The sequence below is a fragment of the Gymnoscopelus braueri genome, assembly GCF_963280865.1.
Source record: "Gymnoscopelus braueri genome assembly, chromosome: 11".
In the NCBI taxonomy this organism is placed as follows: Eukaryota; Metazoa; Chordata; class Actinopteri; order Myctophiformes; family Myctophidae; genus Gymnoscopelus; species Gymnoscopelus braueri.
In genome coordinates this window covers 33,770,986-33,787,875 of record NC_137613.1, presented here as the reverse complement: position 1 = coordinate 33,787,875, position 16,890 = coordinate 33,770,986, and the positions used below count along the sequence as shown (strand labels likewise).

At 42.7% G+C, this 16,890-nt stretch overlaps 1 protein-coding gene across 1 annotated transcript in view; it reads left to right on the top strand.

The window, feature by feature from the left end:
* Positions 1-16,890, top strand: part of angpt2b (angiopoietin 2b) — a 38,460-nt gene that overhangs the window by 13,503 nt on the left and 8,067 nt on the right. The window contains exons 2-5 of the mRNA XM_080442342.1: positions 4,087-4,242; positions 7,199-7,320; positions 10,826-11,058; positions 12,339-12,460. Of these exons, the coding sequence (XP_080298468.1) occupies positions 4,087-4,242; positions 7,199-7,320; positions 10,826-11,058; positions 12,339-12,460 (633 nt within the window). The remainder of the gene's footprint in view (positions 1-4,086; positions 4,243-7,198; positions 7,321-10,825; positions 11,059-12,338; positions 12,461-16,890) is intronic.

Sequence of the window (16,890 nt, the reverse complement as noted above, 5' to 3'; positions counted from 1 at the left end):
TATACTCATTATGCGTCCTGAGCTTTAGTAGATCTGCTTTTTTCCCCGTTCGTGCTCGTCTCACGCACACACCCCCCGCCCGTGTCAAGAGTTGAATTGTGTAATCGTGTTCAACTTTTTCTACGCGGCATGCAGAAACAAATCTATTCCCATGAGAAGCACATTAAAAAGCCCTTCAATAAGGCATAAGACCAAACCTTTAGTTTAAACGGATAGTTCACCCGATAGTTCAATCAATCAGTCACCCCATGGAGACTTGAATTCATGGATATGTTTCTGTTTTTGTCGCATTTCTAAGCCAATAATTTGATGACAGGCAGCGGTTCCGGTAGGAGACACAAAGAGGCTCCTTTGTGTTTCCTACCAGCCATCAAATTATTGGCTTAGGAATGCGTCAAAAACAAACAAATATCCATGAATTCAAGTCTCCATGGGGTGACTAATCGATAGATAAAAAGTCATTTTGGGGGTGAACTATCCCTTTAAGTTCATGACCCCATTCCTTCACATTGAGGGGTACATTTGTGCGGTGTCTCTGTGTGAAGCATCAGTCAGATCACTCGTGTGATATTCCCTCCCATCAAATCTATACCCCGCCTTGACGGGACTCCCTCTTTCCTTGGTGTTTCGCCTTGATTGCGCTTAAACATTTAAACATTTAACTTCACTAAAACTATGCCCAAACCTAACCTCAAAAACACTATGCCTAACCATAACCCTAACCTCACAGAAATAATGCCTAAACCTAACCTCAAAACTCATGTCCGCCTGGGCAAAAACACCTGGCAAAGACATCCTCCCCCGCCTTGACCCGTCATTAATATTTGGCAGGCATACATCCCACAGATGGGCGTCTTCCATCCCCCTGTTAACTGAGAGCGAGGAACAAAGCTGTTCATTCACTCAGCAATTAAGATATCAAGTAATACAAATCCTCCCCCGTTTCCTTGGTGCCGGGCCCCCCTGCTGTCCCGCTTAGAAACACACTGATGATGACAGAATGGCGCTACATTCCCACTGTGGATTATCTGGCCAGATAATGCCACTTCTGAGAGAGCTACAATACAAAAAAAAAGTATGTCTCCAGTTTGGATCAGGTCTTGGCAGCGTGCAGCACCAGCGAAGCATGGACCGAGGCTCTATCACGGCAGGGTTTAACCCATTAGAACCGGGAAGGCGTCTGTGTCATTTTAGATTATAGCTATATAGCTGTATATAGCACATTGGTTCTCAAAGTGGGGTCCTTGGGGACTTTAACCATTAGCAGCGTCACTTCGTGCCACGCTATGAGCTTGTAGATCTGCTATATAATTTTTTTTTAAAAGATTTGTTTTGGGGCTTTTATGCCCTTAACACATTCCATGCCAGAGTTTAATATCATAATGTACTCACCAGTGGCAGCGATTTATTGTTGTTTTTTTGTTTTTTTCACGTCGCCACAGACATCGCTAAATCCGCGCGTTCAACTGTTTGTAAACACACAGGGGATCTGTGTGAGACGCCCAGCGAAAACCGTTTCGATCTGCGATCCGCCATCTTGAAGCTACAGCGGTTTATGTTAAACAGCGATCAGCGATGAGAAAAACAACAACCGAAAAAAATTAGATTTAGGTTCCGCTTTAGAGTGGAGGCGGATGAGAACGAAAATCTCCGGATATGGATAATTCCGTTTCCGGTGGTGCTACAATGAAATGTGTCGTGGCGAACGAGGCCTACAATGAAATGTGAACCTGCGAGTAAAAAAAAAAAAAAAAGACCACTGGCACGCTGCGCAATTAAGTAGGTTCGCGTAGATCGACGCGATTGGCACTCAATGTGTTAATGATAGGACAGTAGACTGACAGGAAATGGGGAGAGAGATGGGGAGTGACACGCTGGAAAGGTCGTCGGGATCGGGACTGGAACCCGCGACACGCTGTCAGGCTGGCATTGCAGCCTATAGGGTGCCTGGACCGCCATGCCGCGGCCCAGGCCAGATCTGCTATTTTTTTAATCTTTGAATATATATGTCCCTGGGGGTCCCTGGAACTAAATATTTTGAGATGGGGCAGGGGGTTGGCGGTCAAACACATTTTGGGGGTCCTTGACATGAAAAAGTTTGAGAACCACGGATATACTGTAGCAACATACGTTTTTCAGAAAACTGTTAGGATTTAGAAGACATTTGTAGAATGGGCCTCAGGACTTAATGGGTTAATAGGAACACTTTGATGAGGACTCGCTTCTGATAGCGGCTTCAATAATGGAGGCCCATTATGTCACATGGATCTCCAGTTGTCCTCCTTTGGAAATGACTCTAATCCTCTGGTAATCTCTGCATGGCATTCATTATGAAAGGATCTGTCTCCGGTCCACTGATGCCTCACGCTCCATTTTATGCTCCGTCTTACGACGGAGTCACGCGCCCCAAAATAGCCGATCTACAAGCTCACGGCGCGTCGCATCCTCGACATGTTGTGAGCCTGCAGATCGGCTATTTTCGCCGCGTGACACTGTGGTACGACAAAGCATGAATCAGGCTTTAGTCGCCCAAAGAAATGTGTGAGATGGATTCATGTAGAGTGAAAAGGAGTGAGAGAAAGAGATTACTGCAAGCGATTTACTTGCCATTTCATCTCTAGTGGCTGCTCCAATTAGCTTCTACTCCCCAGAAATATATAATAATAATAAATAATAAATAAATAAATGTGGTGGTCACGCCTTATTATATTCCCCCGAATGTGCATTTTCTTTATTGAGAAAACAAACAATTGAGTCTCTTTCAAATGTGCCTCCTCTTTCCTTATTAGCCACTCATTAGCTGGATAATTGTGAATATGCACTCTTTTAGCGACTTCATCTTCCAGCAAAGGGATTTAGTGAGTGAAAGTCTGATCCTGTTCTCCCTGGAACAGCATAAATATTAATGTCTTCCCTTCCATAACCCACTCCGCTTTATTACGAGGCACAGGCTGCCGCCCGTTAAGCGTCGAACAAAATTCCATAGCTCACGACTGGTAAACGTTTCAACTAAAGCGCCACGAGCGCTAGCGGAATTCGTCTTCCATATGCCATTAACTCAAAACAGCCGCATTAATAAAATAATCTGTTTATTGCTGCGAGATGGATGGCACTCTATTTTTATCTCAGCTATGGAATAAAATGAGTTTCCATTTTGCCCTTCTTGCTCCCGAGCCAGTTGATTGATTCGACTATGTGAACAAGTGTCCCTTAAGTCCTGGTCACAAATGTCACGCGGCAGCCACTCAGGTATACAGCAATCACGCTGTATTTCTGAAATGCTATTAAAGTTACTCTTGCACCATTGTGCATATTACATATTAGTTCATTTCATTAATGCGAGCGTGGCATTTGCCTGAGGTAAAGCCACAGAGCGCAGAAAGAGAGAGGGGATGAATTGATGGATAGAGATATTAACAGTTGCCTTAGGGGTACATGGGCGGCAGCAAGTTCCACCAGAGCACCTGAGAACGACGTGGTGCCAAGAGGAGGAATAGCCAGTTCAATGTCACTTCAGCTTCCTCCTTCACACGCTGTCAAAACTGTTGTCAAACTCAGAGATATCATCGCATCATCAGCATCTGCCACTGCAGAGATGAACCACTTAAGCCCTATTTGATATAGCCCCATGCATGACCTCCCCCTTCGCTGTAGCTTCAGGAGTCAGTCACATATAGCATTGTCATTCCAGATAAAAAATGTGTTAAACATAATCCAAAGTTGCGACATATTTTTACAGTCTTTAGTAAAAACAGTGTGGTAAAAATTAAAATCCACCGTGAAACAGTTTTTTTTCCCACAGCCTGTGCAGAACTTAACACAGAAGCAGGTTCCTGATCGGCCATGCACCCCGTATTCTGGACTGGCAATGCTACAATATGTGACAGAGTCCCATGGCCACTGTACAGCAGTGGGTGAGGTCCCAGATAGGGATGTCGTGTGAAAATATGAAAAACAAATGCGTTGTGAGCTTGTCGATACTGACAAGCCGAAAATACAGATGACATGGGTTTTAAAGTGGTTGCAAAACACCACTAATTCTTACAATGTGTGATATGTGATCCATGTGTTGGAAATAACCCACAGCTGGAGAACTACATTCAGGAGAACGTGCGCTCCGGAATGGAGGAGATATCGAGGAACGCCGTCCACACCCAGACGGCCGCCATGTTGGAGATGGGGACGAACCTCCTCAGCCAGTCAGCGGAACAGACACGCAAGCTGACGGATGTCGAGACTCAGGTAAAAGCAGGAAAAGTTATTTTTTAAATCATTTTTTTGTGGAATTGTTGTTTATTCACTGTTGTTTGATATCACACGGTTGAAACGTGGTTGTCAGTGCTTCCAATGTACAGACGGTTAGGCGGGAGCATTTCGTTGCTGTTGGGCGGAAACCTCATATCTTCAGGTTTCAAATCGGTTTTTTTTAACGTAAATTAAAGCCCTATACTTCATTATACAAGAGTGTCACACCAAAATAGAGAAAATAGCAGATCTACAAACTAACAACGCGCCACAACGCATTGTGAGCATGTAGATCGGCTAATGACTTTAAAAAAAAAAAAAGACAAAAAAGGAACGGTTTTGGAAATTGTGAGAGCCAACAGTCTGTTTTGCGAGGCTACTTTGGAAGCCCAGTAATTGGAATGAATGGGCTTTAAATCCTTTAGCGATATTACACAACATGTGGTCACTACATGTGCTACACATACACACGCACACACACACACACACACACACACACACACACACACACACACACACACACACACACACACACACACACACACACACACACACACACACACACACACACACACACACACACACACACACACACACACACACACACACACTCTAAGAAGCATGATGTCAGTGGTCAAGATGTGGATTAGTAGCTAATTAGATTAAATGACCAGAGGTACCGACATGCTGCTCGGAAACAGGCTGTATTTTGGTTCTATACAGATACTGATTGACACAATGAGCTGACAAAGGGTGGCTAACAACAAGCCAATTAACCCGTTAAGACCTGAGATACGATTCTACAAATGCCTTCTATAACTAAAAAAAATTTCTGAAAAACGTATGTTTCTATATCAGTGGTGCTCAAACCTTTTCATGTCAAGGACCCCCCAAATTATATGTATTTGGCTGCGGACCCCCATCTCAAAATATTTAGTTCCAGGGACCCCCAGATGCAAAGATTTGAGTTACAAATGTTTGCTTTAAATGATAAGATTTGCACAAATGTTCAACATTTTTCAAAAAATAGCAGATCTACAAGCTCATAGCGCGGCACGAAGTGCTATGAGCTTGTAGATCTGCTATTTTTTGAATAGCCAAAGAAATAAAAAAAATGACATAGATAGGCGTTCCCGGTCTTAACGGGTTAAAACATGAAAGGCAGTATCACAACACAGATGTCTAATCGTGCCACAAAGCTGTTATTACAGATTGGGCTGTTTTGATCACGCTATACTTTGATTCTGTCGAGCATAAACGTCACTGTGATGGATGGATAACACAACCTGCATAAACATTTTTTGCCGCTTTGCAAATCTCCTCTTTCATCTTGCGGCTTCAAAACATGACCCTGGGGGGGCAAGTGAGATAATTACTTTTGATTGTGTGGGTTTGATAAAGGCAACATCGCGGGGCCTTGTATGAAAGTGTGCAACATTATGGATTTGTTAGCGTAGCTTTTGATCCGCTTCACGTTCACTAGAATGCACAGCAGGGGGCCAGGCAGGTGGAACAGCAGGAAAAAAGGTAGAACGAGAGAGGAGGATGCTATGCTAGCCTGAGTTGTTCTTAACTCTCTTACTGCCAGACTTATTTCTGGCTGTGTGCACACACTGCCAGCGATTTTTAAATTTTCTTACCTTTTTCAAGTATAGTCAAAGAATATTTATCTCCAGTATGATCTGATGGTTGCTAATCACAGCGGGTTTCACTGTGCTTCCGCGAAAGAAAAAAAAGTCATCGTGACCTCCCCGTTCAATTTTATACGCCTTTGTAAATAGCATGTCTCGGCCAAAAATACATAGTAAAAAAAAGGAGCCGAGATACAGCCTTTTTAAGTAATAAGTTAACCAAGAAGTGAATGGAGCACCAAATCTTCGGATCACGTTATCTTGGGTTCTGAACGCCCCCCCCCCCCTCTGGCACCACAAAATGGCAGCCACTGCTATGGCCTATAGCCGATCTACAAGCTCACCGCATGTCAAGCATGCAATGTGTTTGGAGCTTGGAGATTGGCTATTTTCAGTGTGCGACAACCCGCGCTAATATAAATCCAAAATAGGCTTGAAATGCATAATGAATTATTCTTTTGTTGTTGAACAATACCAGAGACATCCTGGACAAACACAGACGATGGCTTATGTGTGAACACATGAATGTGGGATTCTGCGCCAAGATGTGGTGAACTGCGACTGGGACTGTGGGAAAGAAAAATACAAGTGTTTCTCTGATGCTCCCCAACTGGCCTGCAGACGGTACTTTGTACAGGCTGAGGAAGGTTGTGCTCAACTGTTCCCTAACATGGCACAGCCTAGTGAAGGGGCCACTACAGTACCATTACCGTTACAAAATGAACAAGAGTGCCAGGAGACATTCAAGTGATCAAACCAGTCGTCGAAGGTGCTGAATGACCTCAGGGGCGAACAACGGGACGTATCTCTGCTCCGTGCAGGGTGACACTGGTACAGTCATTTCCAGAATTACTTTTGTGCTAAACGTTACCTACCGCTCATCCAAGTTCAAGTCAAAATGTCCCTGACATTACTGCTAGCACGTAAACAGTCGGTCCTGACGTCACTGTTACCGCGCCCACACCTGGGTCACCCATCACCCCTTTCGTCACTCTGCTCACTAAAAGGAAGCCCACTCCTGGACCTGTCCCACCGCCAGGGGTTTGCCCGTTGACATACGCGCCATCATTGCGGCCGTCTTATCCATGCTAGGCGGTTGGTGGAGGCGTAGATTGGCTACGTGCTGTTTTTTAAAGTACAAGGGGAAGAAAAACACTACAGAGTAACAGTGATGTGATTGACATTAAACAAAAGACAAAGAAACCTATTGGAACCATGCTATTCCTCTATGGATCCCGAGATCCATGTGATTGGATTTGCATCTAAATACTGACTAACCACCCTTCTATCTGTCATTCTGTTTGTACCAATCTATACTGTAGGTGTTGAACCAAACGAGTCGCCTGGAAATCCAGCTTCTTGAGTACTCACTGTCCACCAACCGCCTGGAGAAACACATTCTCCAGCAGACACAGGAGATCTCACGCCTCAATGACAAAAACAGGTAAATATACGCTACCCTGGTAGACTATAGAAAAGCTATTCCAAGTGCTTGGCCACTCTCCAGATATACGTCTTAAGTGCACTAAGTGAAGTAGAAATGTTGCAGATTGAACACTTTTATTACTGCTATTAATATTGTCCTTTATACAGTAAATTAGAAGCACCAACTGTAATAACATGTCTTACCCCTGCTCCATAGGCAGGAACCACAGGAGTGCACTTAGTGGTCATATATTCTGCATTTGTGTGTTTGGGTGTGCGAGTGCGCGCATGCGTTAGTGCATGTGCGTGCATGCAGTGGTGGAAAAAGTAGTCTGATATTTTACTTAAGTAAAAGTAGCAATACCACAATATAAAAATACTCAGTTACAAGTAAAAGGCCTGTGTTCAAAATATGGTATAAAAATACTTAAAGTACCAAAAGTAAAAGTACTAAAATGTTTGAAATAGGGCTTAAGTGGTTAATGTTTTAATAATTTATATCTGCAAAGTAACTAGTACTGTAACTAACTTGTAGTGGAGTAAAAGTACAATAATTTGTCTCTGAGAAGTAGTGGAGTAGAAGTAAAAGTATTGAAAATTGGATATACTACACTAAAGTAAAAATACCTCAACATTGTACTTAAGTACAGTACTTGAGTACATGTGCTTAGTTACTTTATACCACTGCGTGCATGTGTGCATGTAAATGCATGTGCGGGGCACGAGTGGGAGGAAGGGGAAGGACACGTGATGGAGTGGTTTCGCCATTCTTCTCTCTAGGAACGCAAGGTCAAGCCGGGGCCAGCTGCAGATGCAGGGGTTAAGGACAGGCAGGCATGGCGGTGTGAAGGAAGCACTTGTTTTCTCTCCCCATACCTCCCTATCTGGTTGTTATTCATTCCATCCATCTGAACCAAGTGTGACGGCTGCAGCTCTGCCGACACCTGTTACAGATCTGGCCCCGCTTTGGCCCTATGGCCCTTCGTCCTTCATGTCGCTGACATGGACCCTGACATATGTAAATAAATGGACGTGTCTTATAAAGGGCAATCGCCATGATTTGGACACTATGCGATCGAGGAGGTCGGCCATGGACTCGCGGGTCAGGCACAAGAGAAATAAGCATTTTGAGGGGATGTTGTGAGTGACTACCGCTGCTGCGAAACGCTTCCAACTATAGAAATGCTTGTTTTCACAGAAATGGCATATCGCTGACGTCGGTCGAAAAACTTGTATGTATGATGGTGGATGTCTGATACTTTTCAAGAATTGGAAAAAAAAGAACCTGTGTTCCAATGGATCCAATGTAGTTATTCAGTCAAAAGCCATTGTTAATACTTGTCATTCTTTAAAAACGTACTGTATACAATCTACAGACATACTATGGGGGTGGCCATAGCTGAGTGGTTAGTGTGCCCGGCTGGGCAGCCAGAGGCCCTGGTTGTCGCAGGTACGATGCCAGGCCAGGCCAGCAATGTGTCAATGTGTGTTCCTGAACAAGACTCTTGACCCCAAATTATTATGTTTTGTAATAATAATCAAAATCTACAAAGTAACTATTAACTAAAGTGTTCAAATAATTGTAGTGGAGTAAAAAGTATAATATTTGCCTCTGAGATGTACAGTGGAGTAGAAGTAAAAGTAGTGCAAATTGGAGACACTCCACTAAAGTAACAATTCCTCAAAAGTGCACTTAAGTACAGTACTTCAGCAAATGTACTTAGTTACTTTACACCACTGCTGTCTGACAGTGACTAAATAAAACAGCAGTGTGGAGGAACTGCAGCACCAAGAGCAGCTACTCTGCAGTGAGAGAGGGAGAGTCATCTAATTGCAATAGATCCACATTACACGGTTGTTAGCACGTCAGTCGGAACACCCATGATGTAATGCAATCCAAATGTTCTTTATTGAACTTAGCCCTAACAAATCAAACAGTCCTTAACTGTATCATGAGAATATATAGACAAGGTTTCCCTCTGTACCCGAGGTGAGAAAACAAACAAAAAAACAAAACAGATAACGACGATACACTTTCATCAAGTGTGCCTTTGGGAATCTATGTGAATCGACAACACACTTTCCCTCTCCCGGGCTCATGAAGAGTGCATGCTCGTATAGTGAGAGATTGACTAGCACCGGCGAATGTGTGTGCGCGCGTGCGTGTGCGTGTGTGTGTGTGTGCACACTAAGGGAGGGGCGGGGCTGAAAAAGCAACTCATTCAATCTGGATGGTTGGATTGTTTCAATAAATATCTATTGCAGTCATTAGTCAGAGCCATAACGATCATGCAGCATGGATTTATGATGTTCATTGGAGCTGCAGACCTTTTCTGCAGGCAACACACACACACACACACACACACACACACACACACACACACACACACACACACACACACACACACACACACACACACACACACACACACACACACACACACACACACACACACACACACACACACACACACACACACAGATTGTTGCCCCATGTGGCTGTGATTGAGAGCGCTAGCTTTCAGGCCCATCTGTGAACATCGCTGCTGTACAGGTGTTTCTGTGGTGCTAGCCCAATGAGACTCTCAGCCTGAAGTCTATAACTCATCCCTCATCGCAGCCGGGGCAATGCCACCGAGGGAGTAGTCTCTGGAGATACACACTGCTGGCTCACACAACCCTCAAAAGCCTTCCGCCTATAACAGTCTGTACGTCAGAAGCGCTGAAATTCAGCAGAAAATAAAGCAGATGTCCCGTAATCCTCCCCCCCACCACTTCCGTTTCGTAAGTCCCATTGTAAATCAGTAGTATCAGTGGTAAAGCCTATCTAGCTTGCTGCTTAGCACAAATGGACATTTAAAAACATAAATTTTAAATAAAAAACTGACGACAGCTTCCTATGCAGAAGGTTTAGAATCTCTTTGGCATTTGAAGATTGAGGAGTTGCCTGACTTGAGAGACTGAAGGGTACATAAAGATAAACAGGATTCTCTCTTTTCTTTCCCACCTCCACCACCAGTGGCGGAAAGTTACTAATTACATTTACTAAAGTGACATTTTTAGGTATTTGTACTATTTGTAGTATTTCCAATTTCCAATACTTTTACTCCACTACATCTCGGATCCAAATATTGTACTTTTACTCCACTACATTTATTTGAAAGCTTTAGTTACTAGTTACTTTGTAGATTGATTATTATTACAAAACATACATTAACCACTTCAGCCCTATATACATTTCGGCCATTTGAAAATAGCCGATCTACAAGGTCACAATGCGTCGCGATGCGACGCATTGTGAGCTTGTAGATCGGCTATTTTCAAATGATTCTTATACATTTGAAAACTTGTGAAATGGGACATTCTGCATAATGAGTACTTTCTACTTTTGGTACTTTTAAGTACATTTTGATACCAATACTTCTGTACATTTTTAATTCCAGACTTTTACTTGTAACGGAGTATTTCTACATTGCAGTATTGATACTTTTACTCAAGCCTCTCTGTGTGTTTTTTTTTGCCAGTGGTCTGGAGCAGAGGCTGGTAGCGCTGGAGGGCCACTACGGCAGGGAGCTCCAGGGCTTGCAGGGGGACAAACAGCAGCTCCAAGACGTGCTGGAGAGGCAGAGTCGGCTGGTCAGCCAGCTCCAGGGCGAGCTGGGCAGCTCCACCCTCAACAGCACCCTCCTTCAGAGGCAGCAGGCCGCACTCTCGGACACGGTCCAGCAGCTGCTCTCCATGGTCAAGCACTGCAACGGTAACGACTTAACCCTAATTCAATCCGGGGGCCACGCATCTCTGTCATTTTTTAGATTTCTTAACATTTGTAACTCAAATCTTTGCTTCTGGGGGTCCCTGGAACAAAAATATTTTACAAATGTTTGCTTTGAAAATATATATATTTAAAAAAGGTAGGGTAAGTGATTTTCTTTTGTAAAAAAAAGTGTTAAAATGCTCTATATTCTGATAGTAGTCATTGCTATAGAGTATTTGTTCAGTAACAGGAGTCCTCAAGTCTCTCCAGCTCTTTATTAAACAGAAAAGGCATTTTCGGGTCAGAATACCAATTTTATCCAATCAGTCAGGATACAGATTAAGCAAGTCAAATTGGAAGTGGTGACACAAAGAAATGAGCTGAACAAATTGGAACTGGAACACTATACAAATTAAGCTGATAAATGGGTACTCTCTCCTGATTGGCTGAAATGTTGTCACCTACCTGAAAATGTATTTTCTGTTTATTAAAAAGCTGGAGAAACGGGGAGACCGCTGATACTGAACAAACACTCTAAAGCAATGATTACCGAGCACTCGGTGCCGCATTATGAGCTTGTATATCTGCTATTTTTGAATAGCCAAAGAAATCTAAAATTACAGCGATGTGTTCCCAGATTGAATGGCTTAAGTCCTGTATACTTTGACTTGGAACATTTTGAAAGGAAGGACAATTTCCCCTATGAATAGGGTCAAAGTGGGGTAAAGCACGACGGGGCCAGATTTTGAATGAGCAACACATTTCGCAGTGTCACAATATAACAAGATATGTGAAAAACACGAATCAGGTTGTGGCCAATATATATATGTGTATATATATATATATATACATATATACATATATACATATATATACACATACATATACATACATATACATACATACACATACATATACATACACATACATACATATACATACATATACATATATATATATATATATATATATATATATATATATATATATATATATATGAGATAGCGGTAAGTTTGAGTACTCACTATTCAGTCAGTTATAGTTTTTGCAAGCTGTGATTTTCAAAGGTATATGACTTGTGGAAAAGCGGGAAAAATGTACATCCTCCTCTTTCTAAATCTGTATTCTATATGGCTGAATGTCAAATAAAACTGCTTGAACTTGAACTTGAAAGCCATAAAGGAAATACATACCCTCATAAATCTGGGGGTTTTAATGTCAAGTCAGCGGTTTTAGTCGATAAAGTGACTATCCCAAACGTTCCATCTGAATGTGTTTTCTAGAGATCGCTGTCAGAGAGGAGCCAACCGCCAGTTTCCGGGATTGCGCCGAGATTCTGAGATCGGGAATGACAGAGAACGGGATATATAGCATACGACTCGCCAATTCCACGCAGACCGTCAAGGTAACAGGTCTCCAGAAACCATTAGCGTTTTCTGCTAAATAAAACACAATCGAGTGTGACATGGCAACCCTCACACGGGGGAACTGTTATTGTGAGGCATTTTTATCCCATTGTGCTGCATTGGTTGATTGATTTTCTCTACTATTTGAGTCAGCGGCTAATGTATTGCTTAACCAAGAAACTAAACAAACTACACACGGTCACGCAGAGGTTCGATCACTTCCACGGGCAACAACACGCGGTGGAAAGTACACAGTTTCCGCGTAATGCCATTCTATTGGTCTTTTATGGCGCAGAGGTTGATGGAAATGTCATGTTTGGGTATGGAGAGCTGAAATAATAAGCAACAGGAGCGCCGTGCCCTGCAGGCCCGCTGCCTGGTGAGTGAGTGTGCAGTTGAATGTTAAATCAGAACAGCTTGAGAGGCCCCGGCCCTGACCTGAAGTAGCTGAGCCATGCTAACTCAACCGTAGTAGCCCACACCAGCAGGCTACACTACATTAAAAACTAACAACCTTGGCATGGGCGCTGGTCTGAACAGGGGAAAGAACCCTCCAAAGTTTTTACTTTTGTTATTAACCCAGTAAGACCGGGAAAGCATCTGTCATTTTAGATTTTAGCCATTTTAACCATTATCTTATACTTTGGCTATTCAAAAGATTTGCAGGTATATACAAGCTCATAGCGCGGCACCGAGTGCCGAGCTTGTAGATCTGATTTTTTTTTTGAAAAATCATGAAAAATGTGTGCAAATCTTTTATAAAGTAATTTTTTTTAACTCAAATATTTGCTTCTGTGGGATTCTAAATCCTAACAGTTTAAAAAAATAAAAAAAATAACATGTTGCTACAATCGGGTGGTTCTCAAACTTTTTCATGTCAAGGGCCCCCAAAATTATATGTATTTGGTCGCAGACTCCCATCTCAAAATATGTTGTTCCAGGGACCCCCAGAAGCAAAGATTTTAGTGAAAAATGTTTTTTGAAAATATTTTTTTTCAAGATTTTTCACACATTTTTCACAAAGCCCATAATGTGGCACTCGCGCGCTATGAGCTTGTATACAGTATCTGCCAAAGTATAAAATAATGGTTAAAGTGGTTGCACAGATGCGTTCCTGGTCTTAATGGGTTAATTACTCGTTTGCTAGCTGCAAAGCCCCAAACCCTCTATTTTTCCCCCATCATCTTCCTCCTCATTTCCTGTGGGCAAAAAGCAGCCAGGTGTTTGGCGCCAGTGCCATGTGTTTCCTGCCAGCTGGGGCCAATACATGGTTTCCATAGATGCATGCCGCATGCGTCTCCTGCTACCCACATCATCCGCGCTTTCAATCTATGCCATGTAATTCCATTGTGGCTGGCAAACTGGGTGGTAGTATGCAAGTGGGGCAGCTTTAAATTGCCCTGCTTTCTATGCAGAATGTGGTTTTTGCACTCGCCGAGGACAAAAAATCTCATGTGTATGCGGGATGCAGATTTGCCCACAGTGGCCATGCATCCGTGATCAAACGAGAAACATGCATATCATTTCCACCAGTGAAATTAACTGGAAAACAGCATGTGTCCGTGTAGCTGGAGTCTGTCTATCCATATTTATGTCTATCGATGTCTATCTAGGAATCTATTATATCTTTACAAATAGTAAAGTACAAACTGATGGAAAAAGTCAAAGTACTCTACTACTGCATATATATATCACACACACACACACACACACACACACACACACACACACACACACACACACACACACACACACACACACACACACACACACACACACACACACACACACACACACACACACACACACACACACACACACACACACAAATGGTCTGGAGGACTGGGTTCTCGCATTTCACTCTAATAGAATTGGCCCCATGCTGCCAGATAATGTGAGGATTTGGAATATTAAATATGGTTCTGGTCAAAATAACACTTTTGGGAAACGATCTTCGAGAGACTCTTATTTTTTATACATTCACAGTGCATGCCTGCAAGAAACACTGACATTGAGAGAATGTGCCAGAAAATAATCATAGCATAACAAAATTTGTCTCAATGTTCTGAGGGGGAAAAACAAACATTGAGCCATGTTGACCTAGAAGTCCTATTCTGGGAAGTGGCTGGAAAAACATCTCTTTTGCAGCAGAACACAGTTGAGATATAGAAAAAGTGAGGTCCCCTTTAGGAGGTATCCTAAAAACCCACCAACACCTACAGCATTTGTCAGCTATGAGGCATCGTCTCACTGAGCCTCAAGCCAGGATGTGAGTTAGACAGTGAGGCTGAGAAGGGGTGGATGATTTTAAGGCCAGTCAGAATATCCAGGGTTGGATTTGCTGGGGATGACAGCATGCTTCTGCTTTTGAAATCTGGTCATTAATTTAGATCACCGGTGGAGCTATGTTTTATCCTTGCTTCTGGTCAGATAAAACTGATAAAACTATATTTTCCAAAATGCATGTTGGGCCTGATGATGCCTGATGTTTTATATAAACTGCCCAAAAATTTCGGTCAACTATTTCTCCCCTTTAATAACACCAATTGGTATTGTGTTTTATATCATTTTTATCGTTGATTAGTCACCTTTACAACAAGGTACAGCTGGTAAGGATCGGGCATTCGTGGAATGAGCAACACAGCTAAACGTGTGGGTAGCCCCCCCAAAAAAATGGCCAAAATCCCCCAATATGCTTCTGCTGGTAATCACTCTTGTTTAGAGCGACCTGCCAGCACACACCTGCTGGCAGGAATGTGCCAGTCACAGGTGTGTGACTGGCACCTGCATGAGCATGGCTTTCTGCAACTTTGTTGAGTTTGTGTATGCTGCAAGCAGCAACACTGCCCCCATGGAAAGATGCCACATTTTTCCCTTCAGGATAATAAGGCAAGTTGGAAGCTGGTGTTCCGTTATGCAGCGTGGTACCAAAGACAGATGTCAAAGTTGCAGGACCCATGCTCAGGTGCCAGTCACTGGCACACACCTGCCTGCAAATGGTACCGGGGCTGACATCAAATGATGCGTAATCTGCGTAACAGAACACCAGCTTCACTTGCCCTATTGCACAGGCCTCATCCTGAAGCGACAAACATGGCATCTTTCCATGGGGGCAGTGTTGCTGCTTGGAGTAATAATAATTGATATTATTGAAGGGGAGAAATAATTGACCGAAGTTACGTTTCTGAAGTCCCTTTGTGTGGGCAGTTTATGTTTGATCATTCAAAGAGTAAAAGTTTTTTGTTCAAGCAATGGCAATTTTCAAGGAAGTAAATAAAGAACAAGGAAAACAGGTCAGATATTAATATGTACATGAGGTACATGGTTAGCGGAAATGGCAATGGAATGAATAGCAACCTCTATAGTACCAGTGCAGCCACAGAATAGCAACAGATATAGAACATAGACTTTTGTGCGAAATGCAGGTGAGACTATACTGTACATGTTGCTTTATGTACCGCTATATGGATATGTACCGCAATAATTATAATAATAACAATATCACAGACTGACAGTATAACAATCTAATTAAAGGTTTATGTTAACCACATTAACCTGGCCTCCCTAAATAATAATAATAATGAATTGCATTTTTATAGCGCTTTTCCAAGTGCTCAAAGCGCTTTACAATGGTTCATTCATTCATACAGGTGGGGGACATTGGGAACTAGTGTAGCGGTTAGAGCATATGCCTTTCATGTGGAAGATTGAAGGTTCAAACCCTGCCTGGAGTCGACATCAGGAAGGGCATGCAGTCGCATCAGGTTCAAAAATCAATTGGGTTCAGATCTGAGCCAAGCCTCTTGGGCAGGCGTGTCTGAAGCCTGTCCTGGATAGGAGTCTCTGGACGTAAAAACAGATGAGTGAGGTAACCACATTAACCCTGGCATCCCTATTTTAGGCGAATTTGTCCAAATTTGTCAAAATACCGTCTAAAAAAAAACAAACAGGGTAAACAGGGTTAAGAAAATTTCAACTCTCTGTTTTCTTCCCCCACAAATCGACCCCTGAGAATATCGGCAACTGATCATGCAAATGTTTTCTTTGTGGTCGGCCTTATGTAGTCTCAATTTTAGAGCGAAGTGAATAAATGAATAAACGGAGAGTTTTGCAACAACTGCTTTAGAATAAGGACCGTGGCTCACCATGAAGCTGATTGATTTGAGCTGCCCCGCACTGCATGAGAGGAATTTAAAACACCAATAAAAACTAACTCTGTGGCCAGCAAGTGTTAAGACTACATAGTGTTTCCAAGATTATAGGGGCTCACGGTAACAAAAAGCCATCTAATCTTACCACCCACTGGAACCAGTCATTCATCCACTGTGGAGTTAAGTGTTACATGTAAATCCTGAGAGACTGAGTTGTAAAAAAGAAAAGAAAAGAAAGCTGTTCCCCTAACGAGTATAAATTTCAATTCCTGTCACGA